The sequence below is a fragment of the Rousettus aegyptiacus genome, unplaced genomic scaffold (genome assembly GCF_014176215.1).
Source record: "Rousettus aegyptiacus isolate mRouAeg1 unplaced genomic scaffold, mRouAeg1.p scaffold_m13_p_3, whole genome shotgun sequence".
NCBI classification, from domain to species: Eukaryota; Metazoa; Chordata; class Mammalia; order Chiroptera; family Pteropodidae; genus Rousettus; species Rousettus aegyptiacus.
In genome coordinates, this window is record NW_023416306.1 from 30,735,664 (window position 1) to 30,752,766 (window position 17,103).

At 41.3% G+C, this 17,103-nt stretch overlaps 1 protein-coding gene across 1 annotated transcript; it reads left to right on the top strand.

Moving 5' to 3' along the window:
* Nucleotides 1–7,954: 7,954 nt before the first annotated feature.
* Nucleotides 7,955–14,019, top strand: LOC107502726 (protein FAM205A-like). The gene is made up of 4 exons (XM_016130192.2): nucleotides 7,955–8,095; nucleotides 8,728–8,773; nucleotides 9,291–9,351; nucleotides 10,275–14,019. Exons 1-4 carry the CDS (start codon nucleotides 7,955–7,957, stop codon nucleotides 14,017–14,019), a joined length of 3,993 nt encoding a protein of 1,330 aa, XP_015985678.2.
* The last annotated feature ends 3,084 nt before the right edge of the window (nucleotides 14,020–17,103 follow it).

Sequence of the window (17,103 nt, forward strand, 5' to 3'; positions counted from 1 at the left end):
CCTAACTGGCTTCAACCAGAGGTCTCTCATTCTGTATGCTAAATGCAAATGCAAAAGATGAGCTTTTGCTTTCGCTTGATTCTTAGTATGAGTGACAACTGTTTGGAAAAGACTCAAAGGTAAATAACACTGATCCCCTGAAATATGAGAGGGCTTCATTAGGCACAAACAAAGCAAAAGAACCCTCTGAAAGGGAGAATGGATGGAAGGAACCAATGAAGGTTCAAAAGGTGGAAAAAGAAGCCCCGACTTTTCACTGAGATCAGGAGAGAGGAAAATAAAGCTAGATGGTTCTCACTCTGCCTTCCACTGAGCCTGTGTTCAATATAGTTGAATGAATACTGCATCAATGACAGGGCAACAGAAAATGTTTGAGATCATGTTATCGGTACCTTTTCTTTTCCTTAAAATGGACCAGAAAGACTGACCAGACCAAATCTTCAAAACTCAGTTCTAGAAGATACACAATCACCATCTCATCACATCCCACAGAAGCAGAGCAACTGTTAAGGAACAGTACACCATCAGGGACTGGCTGGTGTGACTGCACTTAGCAAGCAGAGCTTTTCAGCAAGATGGAGAGGCACTCCTTGTCCTCTGCTCTGGGTCCTGGCAGCACAGATTCAGCCCCATTTGATGCACTTATTACGCCTCGATTACCATGACTTACGTGTTTGTTGAATCTACAAACATTTACTGAGTGGAGCCTACTACGTGTTAGGCACAGATCAGCCTCTTAATAAATGCTGGTAAAATGAACAAATGAACTTCACTCAGCCTATAGAATACAACATGGGTATGTGTGTGTAGGGGGCATAAGTGGAGGATTTTTAAAGGAGGTTTTGCTTAAGTTAAATCTAGAAAGATGAGTAAGAGTTTCTACAATGAATAAAGGATGAAGAGTGATTTCATAAAGATGTAAAAACACACACACTGTTCTCCGGCTAGTATGAAACCAACCTGGGTGCTAGGTAGAAATAGGCAAGGAAACCTGCTTTCACATAGAATTACCATTAGCCCAAAGAACTGATTGGAATAGTATACTTAAAGTAATTAGAAAGAAATATGTCCTTAGATTTCAGGAACTAAAAATACACTGACCCAGAGAACTTGATTTTCTGAAGCCAGCGTGGTAGGCAGACTTTCAGATGGCTCCCCCTGAGCCCTGCCTCCTGATATTCATGGCATTGTATTATCCCCTCCTCTTATTCGGTAGAGGTATCACCTACTGTGATTAAGTTACAAAATACTACTTCCACCTTGCTAGTCAATTCTATTACGTCCTTGGTGTGCACACTTTTATCACATAAGCTGCCATGTTGGAGAGGCTCTCAAGGCAAGACACTTAGGGTGACCTGTGGCAAATGGACAGTGAGAAACTGAAACTCTCAGTTCAAAAGAGCCTGAGGGACTGAATTCTGTCAACAACCACAGAGTGACCTTGGAACCAGATCCCCAGTTGAAACTTAGGATGAGACTGCAGACACTGAGCTGACACCTTGATTTTAGCCTTATGAGAGACCACGAAGCAGAGAATCCAGCTAAACTCTGGATTCTTGACCCGCAGATACCATAAGATAATAAATACGTGCTGTTATAACTGGCTAAGTTTTGGGGTAATTTTTTATGCAGCAGTACTAATATAGACAGAAGTGGGGAAGCCCTGATAAGTTCCAAGGCTCTCAATGTTGTGTCCCAAGTCCTTACGCCAAAGGACTTGGGACACAACATTCCTGTGTGTCACCAATTCTCTAGTGAAGTGTGTGTTCAAATCCTTTATTCTGTTTACATTTGGGTTGTTTGCATTCTTATTGTTGAGACTTGAAAATTCTTTTTTTTTCTTAAAAAATTTGTTTTATATTTTTATTTTTTCAATTACAGCTGACATAAAATATTACATTAGTTTCAGGTATACACCACAGTGATTAGACACTTATATAACTTATGCAGTGATCATCCTGATAAATCCAGTACTCCTCTGACACCATCTATAGTTATCACAATACCAATGATTATATTTCCCATGCTATGCTCTACATCCCTATGACTATTTTCTAACTAACAATTTGTACCTCTTAATCTCCTCCCCCTTTACTATCTCCTCACCTCTCAATCTGACAACCATCAAAATGCTCTCTGTATCTATGAGTTTGTTTCTATTGTTTGTTTGTTTGTTTACTCTGTTCTCTAGATTTCACATATGACATTTGTCTTCCTCTAACTTAATCCACTCAGCACAACACCCTCTAGGTCCAACCATATTGTTGCAGATGGCAAAATTTCATTCTTTTCTATGGCTGATTAATATTCCATTGTGCGTGCGTGCACGTGCATGCACACATGTATATATGTCACCTCTTCTTTATCCATTCATCCATTGATGAACACCCAGAATGTTTCCATATCTTGGCTACTGTAAATAATGCTGTTACAAACATATGGATTTACATGTCCCTTCCAAGTAACGTTTTAGGTTTTTTCAGGTAAATACCCAGAAGTGGGATAACTAGGTCCTTCTTTGTCTCTTGTTATAGACTCTGTTCTTAAAGTCTATTTTGTTTGGCATAAGTATTGCTACCCCAGTTGTTTGTTGTTGTTATTGTTGTTGTTTCTATTTTCACAAAACATCTTTTTTCATCCCTTTACTTTCATACTCTGTGTGTCTTTCAATCTGAAGTGAGTCTCATATATTCTGGCTATGTCTTTTTCCAGATATATGATATGCAAATATTTTCTCTTACTGTGTGACTTGTATTCTCATTCTCTTAACATTGTCTTTCAGAGGGCAGAAGTTTTAAAATTTTGATGAAGTATAATTTATCCACTTTGTCATGTATGGATCATACTTTTAGGGCTATAACTAAGAAATTTTTGCCTAACTCATGTTTATGGATTTTCTTCTGTGTTTTCTTCTATATATTTGAAAGTTTTAAGCTTTATATTCAATCTATGATCCCTTTTGAATAAGTTTTTATATGGTGTGAAGTAGGAATTGAAATTTATTTACTTGTATATTGATAAACAATTATTCAGTACCATTTGTTCAAATGATTTTATTCCTTTGTTGAAAATCAGCTGTTCATATACAAGTGAGTATGTCTATATTCTCTATTCTGTTCCATTGATCTATTTGTCTATATTTATGCCAATGTCATACTGTCTTGATTGCTGTGGCTTTATAATAAGTCTTGAAATGATGTAGTATTAATCCTCAAATCTTATGCTTTTTCAAAATTGTTTTGGCAATTCGGTTCCTCTACATTTTCACATGAATTTTAGAATGAGCTTGTCAATTACTCAAGAGAACTTACTGTGATTTTAATTGGGATTTTTTTTCAATATCTAAATCAATTAGGGGAGAGGTGGTATCATAATCATATTGAGTCTTCTGATCCATGAAAATGGTATAGCTCTTCATTTTTTGAGGTCTCTTTTAATTTATCTCAGCAATGTTTTGTAGATGTTATGCATTGGTCTTGCACATTTTTGCTAGATTTACTCTTAACTATTTCATTATTTAATTGTATTTTCAGTAGTATTGTTTTTTAAATTTAAATTTCCAACCATTCATCACTAGTATACGGAAGTACAATTTAATGTGCCTATCAGTTTTATATATTATAACCATGCAAAATTTACTTACAGTTCTAATAACATTTTTTTTTTGCATATTCGACAGGATTTTCTACAGAGATAATCATGTCATCTATGAATAAAGAGATTTTTCTCTCTTTTTTTCCAATCTGGATGCCTTTTATTTCTTTTCCTTTTTTATTGTGCTGGCTAGAACCTCCAGTACAAAACTGAATAGAAGTTATAAAAGTAGATATCCTTGTATTGTTCTTAAAAGTATAAGCATCTAGTCTTTCACCATTAAGTATGATCTTAGCTGTAGGGTTTTTGAAGATGCCCTTTATCAGGTGGAGAAATTCTTTTCCTAGGTTGCGAGTATTTTAAAAATCAGGAATGCATGTTGGATTTTGTTAAGAGTTTTTCTTATCTCTATTGAGATGATCATATTATTTTCCTTTTTTAGTTTGTTAATATGATAAATTACATCACTTGATTTTCAAATGTTAAACCATATTTGCAGTCATGGGGATAATTCCATTCGGTCGTGATGTATTCTCCTTTTCCTACATTTTTTTTTCAATTTGCTGACATTTAGTTTAAAAGTTTTGCATCTATGCTCACAAGAGATATTTGCATTTTTTTTTGTAAAGACTTTGTCTGGTTTTGGTACAAAATGGAGCTGGCTTCATGGAACCCAATGGGAAATATCCCTTCCTTTTCAATTTTACAAAATAATTTGTGAAGAACTGGTATTATTTTTTTCTTTATTGTCTGGTATAATTAACCAATGAAGACATTTGGGCATGGAGTTTTCTTTGTGGGAAGGCTTCTGACTAAAAAATCAATTTCCTATATAGATATAGGGCTGAGGTTGTCTATTTCTTCTTGAGTGAGCATCCATACTTTGTGTTTTAAAAGGAATTTGTCGTTTTCATCTAACTTGTTGAATGTATTGGAATAAAGTTGTTCATAGCAGTCTCATTATTCTTTTTTTATCCTTAGGGTTGGTGATGATGTCCCTTCTCTCATTTCATCTATTGGTAATTTCTATCTTTTCTTTTTTCCTGATCAGTATGGCTAGAGTTTATCAATTTTATTGATCATCTTAAAGAAGTGCTTTTGGAATTGTTGATTTTCTTTATTGTATTTTGTTTCCTATTTCATAGATTTCCTTTCTCCTATTTATTATTTCATTTCTTAGGCTTACTTTGAATTTTATTTGCTCTTTTTTTTCTTGTTTCTTAAAGTAGAAGCTGAAGTTGTTGATTTGAGATATTTCTTCTTATTGAATATACCTGGTTAGTATTATATAGTTCTCTCTCCCTGCACCCCACAAATTTTGTCCTAATTTTCATTCAAAATATATTTAAGACTCAGTTCAAAGTACTTTTAATTTCCCTTTTTATTTTTCCTTGTATCAATAAATTTTTTAGAAGTGTGTTATTTAGTTTCCAGATATTTGACTTTCTAGATGTAGTTCTGTAATTGATTGCAAATTTAATTTCATTGTGGTCAGAGAACATGTTTTATATAACTTGAATTCTTTTCTATATATGGATATTTTTATTATGACCTAGAATGTTTTCTATCTTGGTAAATGTTTCATGTGCACTTGAAAAAAATGTGTATTATGCTGTTTTGAGTGGAATGTTCCTATACATGTCTGTATTAAGTTCATTGGTAGCATTGTTCAAACCTTTTATATTTTACTGATTTTCTTTTACTTATTCTATCAGTTATTAAGAAAGGGATACTGAAATATCTGAATATAATAGATTTATTTCTCCTTCAGTCCTATAACTTTATTTAATTCGAAGCTCTGTTTTTTGGAGCATAATTGTTTTGAATTATTATGTCCTCTTTATTAACCGACCCATTTATCATTACAAAATTAATTTAATCCTTGCTTTGAAATCGTTGTCTGATGTTAATATGACCACTGCAGCTTTCTTTTTTATTAGAATTGGCACAGTATATCTTTTTCTATACTTTTAACTGATTTGTGTTTTTATATTTAAAATGTTTCTTGTAGTCAGAAACATTTTAAATATAAAATGTAAAACAGCTAGGTTTTGCTTTTTTAATCATATAACCTCTGCTTTTTAATTGAGCTGTTCAAACCATTTATATTATTGTTATTATTGATATGATTTGGCTTAAGTCTACCATCTTGCTATTCATTTTCTGTATGCTTTGTTCCATTTTTCTTCTTCTTCTGCCTACTTTTTAATTAACATTTTCTATGATTCCATTTATCTCATTTGTTGGATCTTTCTATAAATACTTGTTTTGTTGTTTTGGTGGTTGTGTTAGGGTTTACAGTTTAATCCTTTAACTTATTAGCAACTACCTTCAAGTGATACTATACTTCATGTATTGTATGAGAACTTTACAATAGTGTATTTCTATTTCTTCATGCCTTTGGTGGTATCGTCATACATTTTACTTATTTATATATTTAAAAACATACAACACATTATTATCATTATTTCTGTTCAGTCAAGTATCTTTAAAGAGATATAGTAGGCAAAATAAAGGTTTACCTGTGTTCTTAACATTTCTAGTTATCTTCATTCCTTTTTGTGTTTCTTATTTCTATCTTGTACTAATTTCTTCTGCTTGAATAATTGCCTTTAACATTTATTGTAGGGGATTACTCTTAGTGATGAAGTCTTTCAGATTTTGTATGTCTAAAGCCTTTATTTCAATTTTTAAAAATAACAGCTTTATTGAGATGTAATTCGTATACCATACAATTCAACCATTTAAAGTTAATAATTCAGCATTTTTTAGTATATTTGCAGAGTTCTGCAACCATCATCATAATCAATTTTAGAATCTTTTCTTACTCTAATAAGAAACCTTATAACCACACCATAGCCCCACTTTCTGCTTCCCCTCACCGCTAGACCTAGGAAACTAATATACTGTTTATCTGTATTTGCCTTTTCTGGACATTTCATTTAAATGGAATAATACAATATGTGGTCTTTGTGACTGGCTTCTTTTATTTAACATAATGTTTTCATGGTTCACCCATGTTGTAGCATATACTGGTACTTCATGTCTTTTTATTGGCAAATAATTTTCCATCTTATGGATACAACATTTTATTTATTCATTTATCAGCTCATAGACATCTGGGTTGTCACCTTTTTGGGGCTATAATGAATTTCAGTTCAATGACTAAACTTGTTCACTATCTTACACCTTTAGCATATGTTTACTTCCCTTCTTAGCCAGCCTGGAGCCAATCCATGACCTAGCACTAAAAATGATCTGTTTAAAACACCAAAAACCTCTTGCTCCTCTTTTCTGTCCATAATTCTTGCCTGGTAAGACTCAACCATTGGCTAAATCATCTGTTCAGTTCATGCAGCTGCTGAACCTTGTAAGAGAAATCATTTAACAGCTGTCTGGATTCATATCCCATATATTTCCATATCTCTCAAATGGGCAGTTGCACTAATAGATGATTTTACTCCAAAACCAACCATTTCACAACCTCATTTTCTTTATATCTGCACCACCCTCCTTGGTAAAACTAGGGTAAAGAACAGCAGCAATTTCCTAAAGAAAATATAATTGCAAAAGCTCTACAAAATCAACTCTTAAAAGAACTCGATATATGAGTCTCATTAGTGTGTCTCCATAGAAAGCAGTATTTACAATACCTTCCCACCCATCTGCAACCTTGAGGCCACACAGATCGGGAGGCATTTCTTCCTGCCTCCCATTATGGCATTCAGAGACACTACCACCCTTGCCTTTCCCTGTCACATCAGCCATGGTCCTCTTCATGCACCTCTGATTTCCCATCACATATTGCTTGTAATATCAAAGTTCTCCATTTCCCAGCTACGACAAGACTCTGCCCTCCCTCAGCTTGTGTGTGCCTTTCAGATACATTTCTAGTACAGGCGGAAGAGTTGGTGGAGAGTCCTTCAACGCTCTTCCTCAAAAGGCACCCTGTGTTCCGAAACACTCTATTTTCTGGGGATGAGTGACCAGACAGTTGTCATGAAAGAGACAGCCAAGCCATCAGGCTGGTGTAGGGTATGGAGAGTGAAGACAAAGCGAGAGCATAGACACTGCCTGTGAGTGGGCACCTTTGTCTTTGGCTCTGTAACCCTCACAGACAACCAGACATCCTCACCTACAGACGGAATCGCCACATAAGCTTCCCTAAGACAGATCAAAGTCTCTGACACTGCACGCACCTTGTGAAACAGAAGGGCTTTGTGATGCAATCTAATGGCCCAGTTCCATGGTCTGTGAGGCGGACCTGGCAAGGCACAGCATTGGGGGTCATTAGGAACCAGGATCCTGAATTCCTTGATACAGGGATGTCTGGTCTTCTCATGCAAATGAGGTTTAGACCATGTTGAGCCATGTTGTTCTGTGGGATATTGGATATTCCTTATATACATATGGCTCCATCTTCATTATTATCCTAATTATCTGGCAAGTGAAAAGGAGTTACCATGGATTAACTTTGGAACCTAAAAGGAGCTGCTGCTGGGTAGGAAAACACTATGACCACAATTGAATTAACTAATTCTCAGCTAAAAAGCTTATAAGACCTCAAAGACTCTCCTTCTGCCAATTTTTATACCATACGTTCAATTACTAACGTGATACTTCTCTTCTCAGATCCTAGAAATGATTCCTACCAGCCCATCTCTGACGTGTATTCTAATTGAAAAATTAAGGGTGTCTCTATCTACCTTGGGTTGAGATCTAAATGAAATGGAATCTATCTCACTGGATCTCAGAAGGGATCTTCCAGTATGGGGGATTCTTCTGGTTGGTGGTCCATTAAGGTATTTATAAGCTGAAGTCTTTTGTCTGGTAGAACTGCAAACTCTTTAATGTGTTCCACTCTTTCTTTTGTTTCATCATAACCCTCAAGTGGAATTTCTCCTAAAAATAAATGGGAGGTACAGAGTATGGATAGCCCTAAAATGAATAGAAGCAAACAGAAAAGAGAAATGTTGGAGTGAAAAAGATGGAGTACAGAAAGGGAAGTTATGCAAGTAAATAAAATACAGATAAATAAAAAGGGATTGGAAAGTGTATATTAGCTTTAACTTATTTTGGACATGAACAAGAAATGGTGCCCCATCTTCATACATTAACTTTTTTGTCTTTAAGCGTCACCGAAAAGTCAGGCAAAGGGCTAGAGATGCAGCATCAAGAGGTAAAGTACATTTTCTTCTATGACTGGCCTCTACTGTGAATGAGATCCCCATAGATCCTGTCCCTCTTTGACTTCCAGTGTCAAGAGGCAGGTGCTCTAATCACCGAAATGTCTAATTCCCCAAGTTGACAAATTCTCCCAGAATAATTCCTTGGGTGGGAAATCTGGGCCTGAGAATGTTCCAAAATTCTCCACCTTACCTGCAGGGAATAGAATGAGGAAGTAGGGCAGAAGTCTTTAACTGTGTCGTTTATTACAACCCTGTGGATGTTACTTCATCTCTGTCTTTTATCCATGAAATGGGGATCTGAAGATCCTGCCTCAGTCACAGTGTGGTTGTAAAGGACTGATAGAATTAGCTCACGCACAACACATGGTAACTGGTTATACCCAGACATGCCTTAGAGCATTGAGTATTGGGGTTTTCAGTCTCCTCTCATTCAAAGGCCTTCAGCTGCCTATAGGATATCCGTGAAGCCTCTCCTGTTCCACATAACACTGTCTCCTGGTTTCTCAGCTAGGAGACTTTCCTGGAAAGAAGCTGAGAAGCCATGGAAGCTGCTCTCTATCATGAAAAGGTGATCTCTTGCTCTTCCTAGTCTCCCGACTCCAATCTGGCCTATGATGATTTCTGTGCTGGTCCTGGGGCAGGGATGAGGAGAGGGATAATAGCTGGGAGGGAGCCAGACACAGCAGAGGCTGGAGCACTGGTTGAGAGGGTGCCAGGACAGAGGGGAGTTCAGATGTCTCAGGAGGGAGGAGTCTCCCAGTTCTGCTCTGAGCTCCTGTAGTTTGGGATTTGACTACTGCATAATTCATTAAACACTCTCTATGGGTTTGCACTCAGCCACAAGACAAGTTATGCAGGCAGGAGAATGAATAAATATGTGCATTAAAAAGTCACTCTGGTTCTGTCTTCAAAGAGGCCAGTTCCTGGGATAGCCCTCAGCCAGGAGCTTATGATCTCATCCTCTTCTTAAAAACTCCAGAGAATGGGATTGTCTCCCAAGATGTGTTGTGTACACCTTACTGTCTCAAGAAAGCAGAGTTTCCGCAAGAATCTCATTTTCCACAATTTGCAAACTCTACCTACCAGGCTATAGCTTTCTTAGCCCCAAACAAGACAGACTCCAGGTTCAACCTAGTGATATCCTTGGAGATGCCCCATCAGCCAAACATTGGTTCCCCCTTCCTTGTTCCCTTTTCCTGGTTTAGCTTCTCAACAGATCCCAACAGAGGACTCACTCCACCTCCCAGTCTCCCATGGCACTGTGCTCCCATGGATTGTCTGAGACCTTGCCCAACAAGCACCAGACCCTCACCCCAGCCCTCCACGAATTACATTTTCTGAGAAAAAAATAGAGGAGTAAATGCCCAGGAGATGCAGACCCTAGGGCTTACAGGACTAGGAGAGGACAGGACTATCTCCAGGCCTCATGCTTCGCTTCCAAAAAGGCACTTGTCATTCCATCATTAACTGTTGCCATGTTTCCTCTCCCAGCCAGGGCTGGCTTCCTCAGGAGGGAAGTGTGCGGAAGCTTCTTTGTGCAGACACCTGCTGCCAAACCTGCAATGCTTTGGCTCTAGAGATCCAGCATTTGTTAGCAGGTGAGAACACATTGATCTCTCCCACTTCATTGGGGCCATCGCATGGCTCCTCTTGCCCAGAGGTTTTGTCCATGACTAATGTATATTTTGAGCAGAGGCTGGAGCACTATTCCACATGCTCCAAAGAGCTTTCATTTTCATCTGAAGTCTCTTCAGTGTCACAAATAATAGCTCAGAAATCATTAACCAAATCAGCTTCCTGGTCAGCTGGTTCCAACAGCAAGCAAGATTATTGGGCTGAACACCTCCAACTAGGACAGGCATTACAAGAGCCAGAGATGCCCAGGGGCCCAGAGACTACGTCTTCTTCAGGGTTGGAGGGAACTAGGATTCCAGTGAACCAGCAGGAGCTGTTGCAGCACAACCTCAACCTTCTCTATGGGAACCAAGGTCAGCAGCCCTTAAATTCCCAGGTCTCTCTGCTGACCCAGAACCAAGAAACCACTACCCCGACACAACCTATGGCCTTGCCTGTGGTCGCTGTCATCCCTGCCCACGTGTCATTCCTCAGTCCTGAAGTTCTGAGGCTCCTTGAGTTACATGTAAAAAAATGGATGCATTTCCAGAGGTGGGGGCTGCCCAGACGTGTGGAAGAGTCCCTGAGGCAGCTTATGCCAAACTCGCCATTGTTGTATCAACCTGTAAATAACCAGTCAGTTTCTTTCATCCAGAATGATACTTCTGAGTTATCTGTAAACAAACTTGGGACCATTTCCTACCAGACTTGGGGATCATGTATGGCTGGCCAGGCTACCCAGGCATTCTGGGTCTCTGAATGGTCCACTATGGACCAAATACAAACACACTACTACCAGCAAACCCCAAACCATGTGGCTCTAGCCTTGCCCTCTCCAGCCCTTGAAGACTTAAGTGGCCTCTATCCACATTCTGGGCAACAGGCTAATGACTCAGTGCACCATTTGCAGCAGAAATACAGCCAGCTGTTCTGTGGACTCCCTTCTCTGCACAGTGAGTCCCTCGTTGACACTCCCTTGGGCCCTCAAGGCCTCTCCAGCAATGGGAGCATGTCCAAGCTCCCCTTGAAGGACCCTTTTCTCTTTAAGGAGCTCTCTTTCCTCCCTCTGCTGCCTAAAACTCCACCTCAGTCAGCCTCCCCCTCTTCCCAATCCTCCCCAAATTGGGTCACTCCGTCTGATGAGCAAGGAGCTCAGATCAAGGTCCCATTTCTGACTCTGGCCGAGTGTGAAGCCTTGGAATGGCACCTGCTACAGAGGCAGCTCCAGCTTCAGTGGGGTTTGCCAGCTGTTTTTCAGAGATCTCAGCACACCCATAGCCCCGTGCAGTATGAGCCTTGTGATGAATCCCAGTCTCTTGAGACTGCGAAAACTTCCTGGCCAGGAAGGCCCATCTCTGTCCTCACAAGGGAACTACTCTTCTTCCCGGAGCATGCCCGGAGGCTGCTGGAATTCCACCTCCAGAGGCAGTTGATTCACCATCGCTGGGGCCTGCCCCACAAAAGCCAGCAGTCCTTCCAGTTGCTCCTGTCCCGTGCTCACCAGCAGACTCTGCCCTGGAGTGGTACAGCCCTAGCCAATGTGAGTGCTGCCCAATCCTCAGCCCTAGAAGCCCCTGGTGCTGGTGACCCTTTCTCGGCCTTTGAGGACACAGTGTCAGTCACCATGTCGTGCTCGTTTGCCCAGGCCAAGGCAAAACTACAGAACCACATCACCTCCAAGTGTGGACAGATCCACAAGGGCAAGGTCCCTGCCCATGTTTATAGGTCTTGGGCATGCATAATTCCTGGGGGTCTAGAAGAGGCTCCCCTAACCTGCATCCCAGAAAGCAAAACCCTGGAGCAACAGGCGGCAACCGACCCTGACCAACAACAGAAAGTTATGCCATTGATACCACCAGACCTCGGTCAGCAGCAAAAGGCCTCACCGGATGAACATTCTAAGCTGCCCCAAGCCCTATCCAAGGAAGCTATCAAGAAACTGGAGATGACTTTACGGCACAAATATCTGGCCTTCTTGTCAGGGCTCCCTGCTCTTTATTATGTGGCTCTCTCCAAGGCCATGGCCCCAGCAATCATTACGCAACCTATAATCTCAGAGGTGGTGCCTGAGCCTGTCAAGGTCCTAACAGAACCTCTGACTCAGATGATCTCATCTGAAGAGCAGTGTCTAAGTCCTGAGCCATGCTTGCAAGATGCCGACGAGGCTTGGGCTGACACTGCAGATGAGTCCCAGGCTGAAGAGCCGGTAGAGGAAATGACCAAGGTGGAGCCTCCAAAAAGCCAGACAGAGCCTACTAGCCCCTACTCACTTAAGAAAGCTATCTTGGCCAAATTAAATTTCCACCTGAGAAAGAAGATCCTAGAGATACAATGGGGAATTCCTGTAAAGGCAAGGGAGTCCAGGGAACAAACCGTAGCAATCCCAGAGAACACATCCACACAGGAGTCTCTTGAGAGTCCGAACAACCAAGGGAAAACATTGCTCCAGGAGCTCCTCATCCCATCAGATACCTCTCTTGCCCCAGATCCAGAATGGCTCCATCTTAAACAGCTGACCATTCAGTTAAAGGCAGTGCAAGAAAACCAGAAGCAACCTAGTTCCAGAGCAGCATCCAATGGTTCTGCTCACTGGTCCTCCAATATCTCACAACCCAGTGGAGACATGACAGAGGCCCAGGTGCTTTGTGTTCAGCTGGAGGCCAGTGTGAACAACCCTGGCCTGGCGGAGCCAAGGAGCACTGAGCCCCACAGCCCTGGCAAGAGCGAGGGCTCAGCCCAAGTCCCCACACTGACAGAAAAGGAAGAGGACCCAGGGAAACGCAAATTGGCAGGAGATCACGGAGGAGATGCAGGGATTGTGCTCTCTACAAGAGAAGAAAGCCGCCCTGCCGAAGTCCAGAGGCCAGACGGGCTGCTTCTGAGCAGGAAACCTCATAACCCCAGGCGACGAAAACATATCTTTCACTTTGGTTTTTCCTGTCAATATAGTCTCCAGTATTGTTCTCAGCTTCAGCCCTCAGAGCTACCTCCAGGAGGAAAGGAATCTGAGGAGAATGACTTGCGAGACAGTCAAACTAGTCTCAGTGGCATCCTCAAACCAGCCAAAGTTCCTGAGAATGCCCAGCCTGCGGTGCCACAAGCATCACAGAGTCAGCCTTTCCTGGCTCATCTCATCTCTCATAAGCCATTACAGGGCCAAACTTTGCAAGGGAAGGTTTTGCAGAGGCAGCCGATGCCAGCTCGTACTCATAAGAGGCCCAGCCTTCTAGATTCGAGCTTGAAAAATAAAATGAAAATCTTTCTGCAATGTATTAATGTCAAGACAAAAGGCAAAGCACACAAGGAATCCATGTTCTTGACAGCCGAGAAAGTGGTCAATACCAGAAAAGAAAATGTAGAAAAGAGGCTAGCTACAGCCAAAAGTCCCATGGGGCGAACTAAGGCAGAGAAGACAAGAGATGACCCCAAGGCCCAGTCTTCCCCCGCTGAGAAGCAGATGGGCCTGGCCTTCTCAGATGGGCCCCATTCCCCAGGCAGTAAGCTCCGGCACCGCTCTCTTTCCCATGAATTCCACTTTGCCTCAGTGTTGGGCCACCACCGCCACTGCGCTCAGCACTGTCCTCGAGTGGCTTGTGCCACTCATCCAGGAAATCCACCCTAAATTTCAACGCTCACATCAGAGGGAAACGTTGGTGTGTTCAAGAAGATTCAGCACAATCAAAAGACTTTGTAGGCCCCCCAGCCTCTGCATCCCTTGAAGAGGGCTGCTACTGTTATTTTCATTAATGTGCAGGGGTGTAAGAACGCAACCCAAAATACAATCTATATCTCTAAGCAGAGTTGTCTGTCTGCTCCTTCTCTGCACCGTGGTGTGTTAAGGGAAGGCAAGAGGGAAGTTAAAATGTCATTCCTATCTAGGGAAGGAACTTTAACCCACCCTTAAGGCTGGTCAGCATTCCACACAGCTCCTCCAAGCCCTCCCCTGAACAGTGGATAAAGGGACTTAAGCAGAGAAGGATGGACTTTGTCTAAAGTCAGTTGAAGGTAAAAGTCAGACTTGAATTCTATCGTGGCTTCCCAAGGTGTCCTTGGGACCAGAGGAGCAATGGGGACATGAGGATAGCATTGACAAGGAAGAATGGCCAGGTATCCCACAGGCAAAATTCCTTGATGACTTCTGTACACAGCCACATCCAGAGAGGAGCCTTTTAGAGGAGTGCCATAGGGCTCCAGCCTTGAGGAGGTACATTGTATTTATCAAAAGCACATAAATAGTGTGATAGAATGTCAAAAGCAAATGACAGAATCTCCCCCTCTCTGTTCCCTGTTAGTTGTGTTAGATCTTTTTGGAGAACTCATCTGGAAGGGTGCTGTAGCTCTTGCCTGTGCCCCACCTCCAGGCCTATTAGCTACAGGGAACGAGTGAGTCCAGGAATGACAATCACAGTAGTACTTGGCTTGGACCGGGGTTCGACCTGCACCCCCAAGTGCAGGGAGAGAAGGAGTGAGGATGGGAGCATATAGACAGAGTTCTGAGTATCTGAGACAGAAACTGAGATGTTACTGACCTGCCATATAAGAAAACAAACCAATTTAATTTATGCTGAAAAGAACCTAGAGCCAGGAAGCCAAACCCATGTCCAAGAGCTTTGGGGGAAATTAATTAAACCTGAACTTCAATCTGCGCAATGTGATAAAAGGATGTGAGTTCTGGGAAAGAACTGCAAACACACGGGGTTTTCTAAATATGTCTGAGCTTGTCAGTTACCGCCAGCAGCTTCTACCCAGCCCTCCTGCCGTGTCTCATTTTTACACCACCTACATCTGGGATCCTCCTTCATTTTATCCCTTTCACTAGACTTGCCTCCCTGAATATTCATATATTCACACACACACACATGTATGTATGTATGTATGTATGTACATGTGTGTGTGTGTGTGTGTATTTCATGTACTATATGGTGTTGAACTCAGTCAGCTCTGTCCTCTCCCAGGATCTGCTTGGTGCCTTTCCTTCAGAGGATGACTCTTGTGTCTCTCTCAACCAAAGACTACATCATGTCGGCCTGCCAGCTCCAGTCCTTGCTTCCTGTCATCCTTCCCCATTTTCTCATTTATATCCCACCATGTTCAGAAAGTACCAGAACCACTCCCCTTCACTGTCAAAAAAAAAAAAAAAAAGTTTAAAGTAAGTCCTTGGATAGTATCCTGTTTCATTAACCAGACACAGAAAGTAGCCATGAGTCTAGAATTTAATGATATACACATGAGTTCTAACAAGATAAGCTTCTCAGAGCTTAAGTGGGACTGTGGGCCCTTTGCCTCTCCCTGAGAATGTCCAAATTGCCTATTTCAGATAAATATCTGTTTATCATTAATGTAAATATAATGTGAAATTCTCTCAAGCCCTTGGTATGAAATGGAAGAACTCAAGAGGGAGGCTGAGAGGCAAGCTGAGATCTGTAAGCAGCTGCTAAGAAATGTTAAGCCCCTCCAGACCGTAGCTTGTCTACATGTTCCCTCACACATAGACTAAATGAAGTTTTTCATACAGACCTTTTTTAGGAGGCCTCTTTAATAACTTGCCACACTGAGATATAACTAGAGCTCTTTCCCGCTTTCTGTTCAGAAAACACTCCCTGCACTGTCACCTCCAACCCCAAGCACCAAACAGGTGATACACAACTACCAACAGCCTCTGTAGCCTAGACCACAGAGTGGCTCTCTAATGGTGGCCAACATACTCATATTCCCTTGACCTCCCTCCATAGGAGGTGTGAATGGACCCTGTCCTACCTTCTCCTGTCGACTGGGTCGGGGCAGATATTGGTCTCCCTAGAAAGAAGACTGAAATCCCAGACCCTTAAGGAGGCCATTGCAGAACAACATAGCTCAAGGCTGTGCCTGTTCCACTCAATGCAAGCTTAAGTGTGAGTAAAAGATTTGGGTCATCTTTGGTCTGGCTGAAGTAGCCAGAGAATTATTTCAGAGAAAGATGATAAACATGAACAAAGGGCAGCAAAAACTCAACACAAGGAAAACATTGCAAAACCCTTGTGCATGTAATTTTATCATTTTCGGGCCAAATGTGTGACTCTTGAAGAGGATGCAGATTTTAAGGTCAAAGTCACAAGAATGGAATGTGGAAAAAATTATTACAGCTAGAATCCTAACTCTGACATTTGACAAGTTACTTAACATTTCTGAGCCCCAGTTTCTTCATCTGGGAAAGGGGAAAACTGTACATGCATACCCCAAACCTCATTTACCATTAATGTACTGGTGATTCCCAAAGCCACTTCTCTGTGTTAGTCTTCCCTCTGAGTTTTAACTGTGGAGCAAATAGCTAGGGTCCAAAGGCAAATTAATTTGAAATTTCCAAACATGCTCTACCTCATCAAACTGTTTTCTCATGTCATGAAATTGTATCACTATACATCCACTTTATTCGCTCACAACATACATCAGGTCAGTCACTGGGTTCTAATTTTGGTATCTCTCAAGTTGTCCCCTTTCCTCTATTTTTACTGCCTTTGCCTTAGTTTAGTTTCCCATCCTTTCTTTCCTGAATAGTTACTATAGTGTCTCATAGACCCAGGGCTTAGGATAGTGGCTGGCACATAATAATATGTGAATAGTACTTAATCCAAAGTCTGGACTGAAGATGCAGATAAATTATTCCATTAGTGTGATGAGTGCTATGATGTGTGGGGTCCTGCCACAGGAGGAAGTACTCAGTTGACCC

Coding starts and splice junctions, on each gene's coding strand:
- LOC107502726 (XM_016130192.2), top strand. CDS start 7,955: ATGTTGAGCCATGTTGTTCTGTGGGATATTGGATATTCCTTATATACA. Junction 8,096..8,727: donor CTAAAAGGAGCTGCTGCTGG/GTAGGAAAACAC, acceptor TTTGTCTTTAAG/CGTCACCGAAAAGTCAGGCA. Junction 9,352..10,274: donor CTGCTCTCTATCATGAAAAG/GTGATCTCTTGC, acceptor TTCCTCTCCCAG/CCAGGGCTGGCTTCCTCAGG.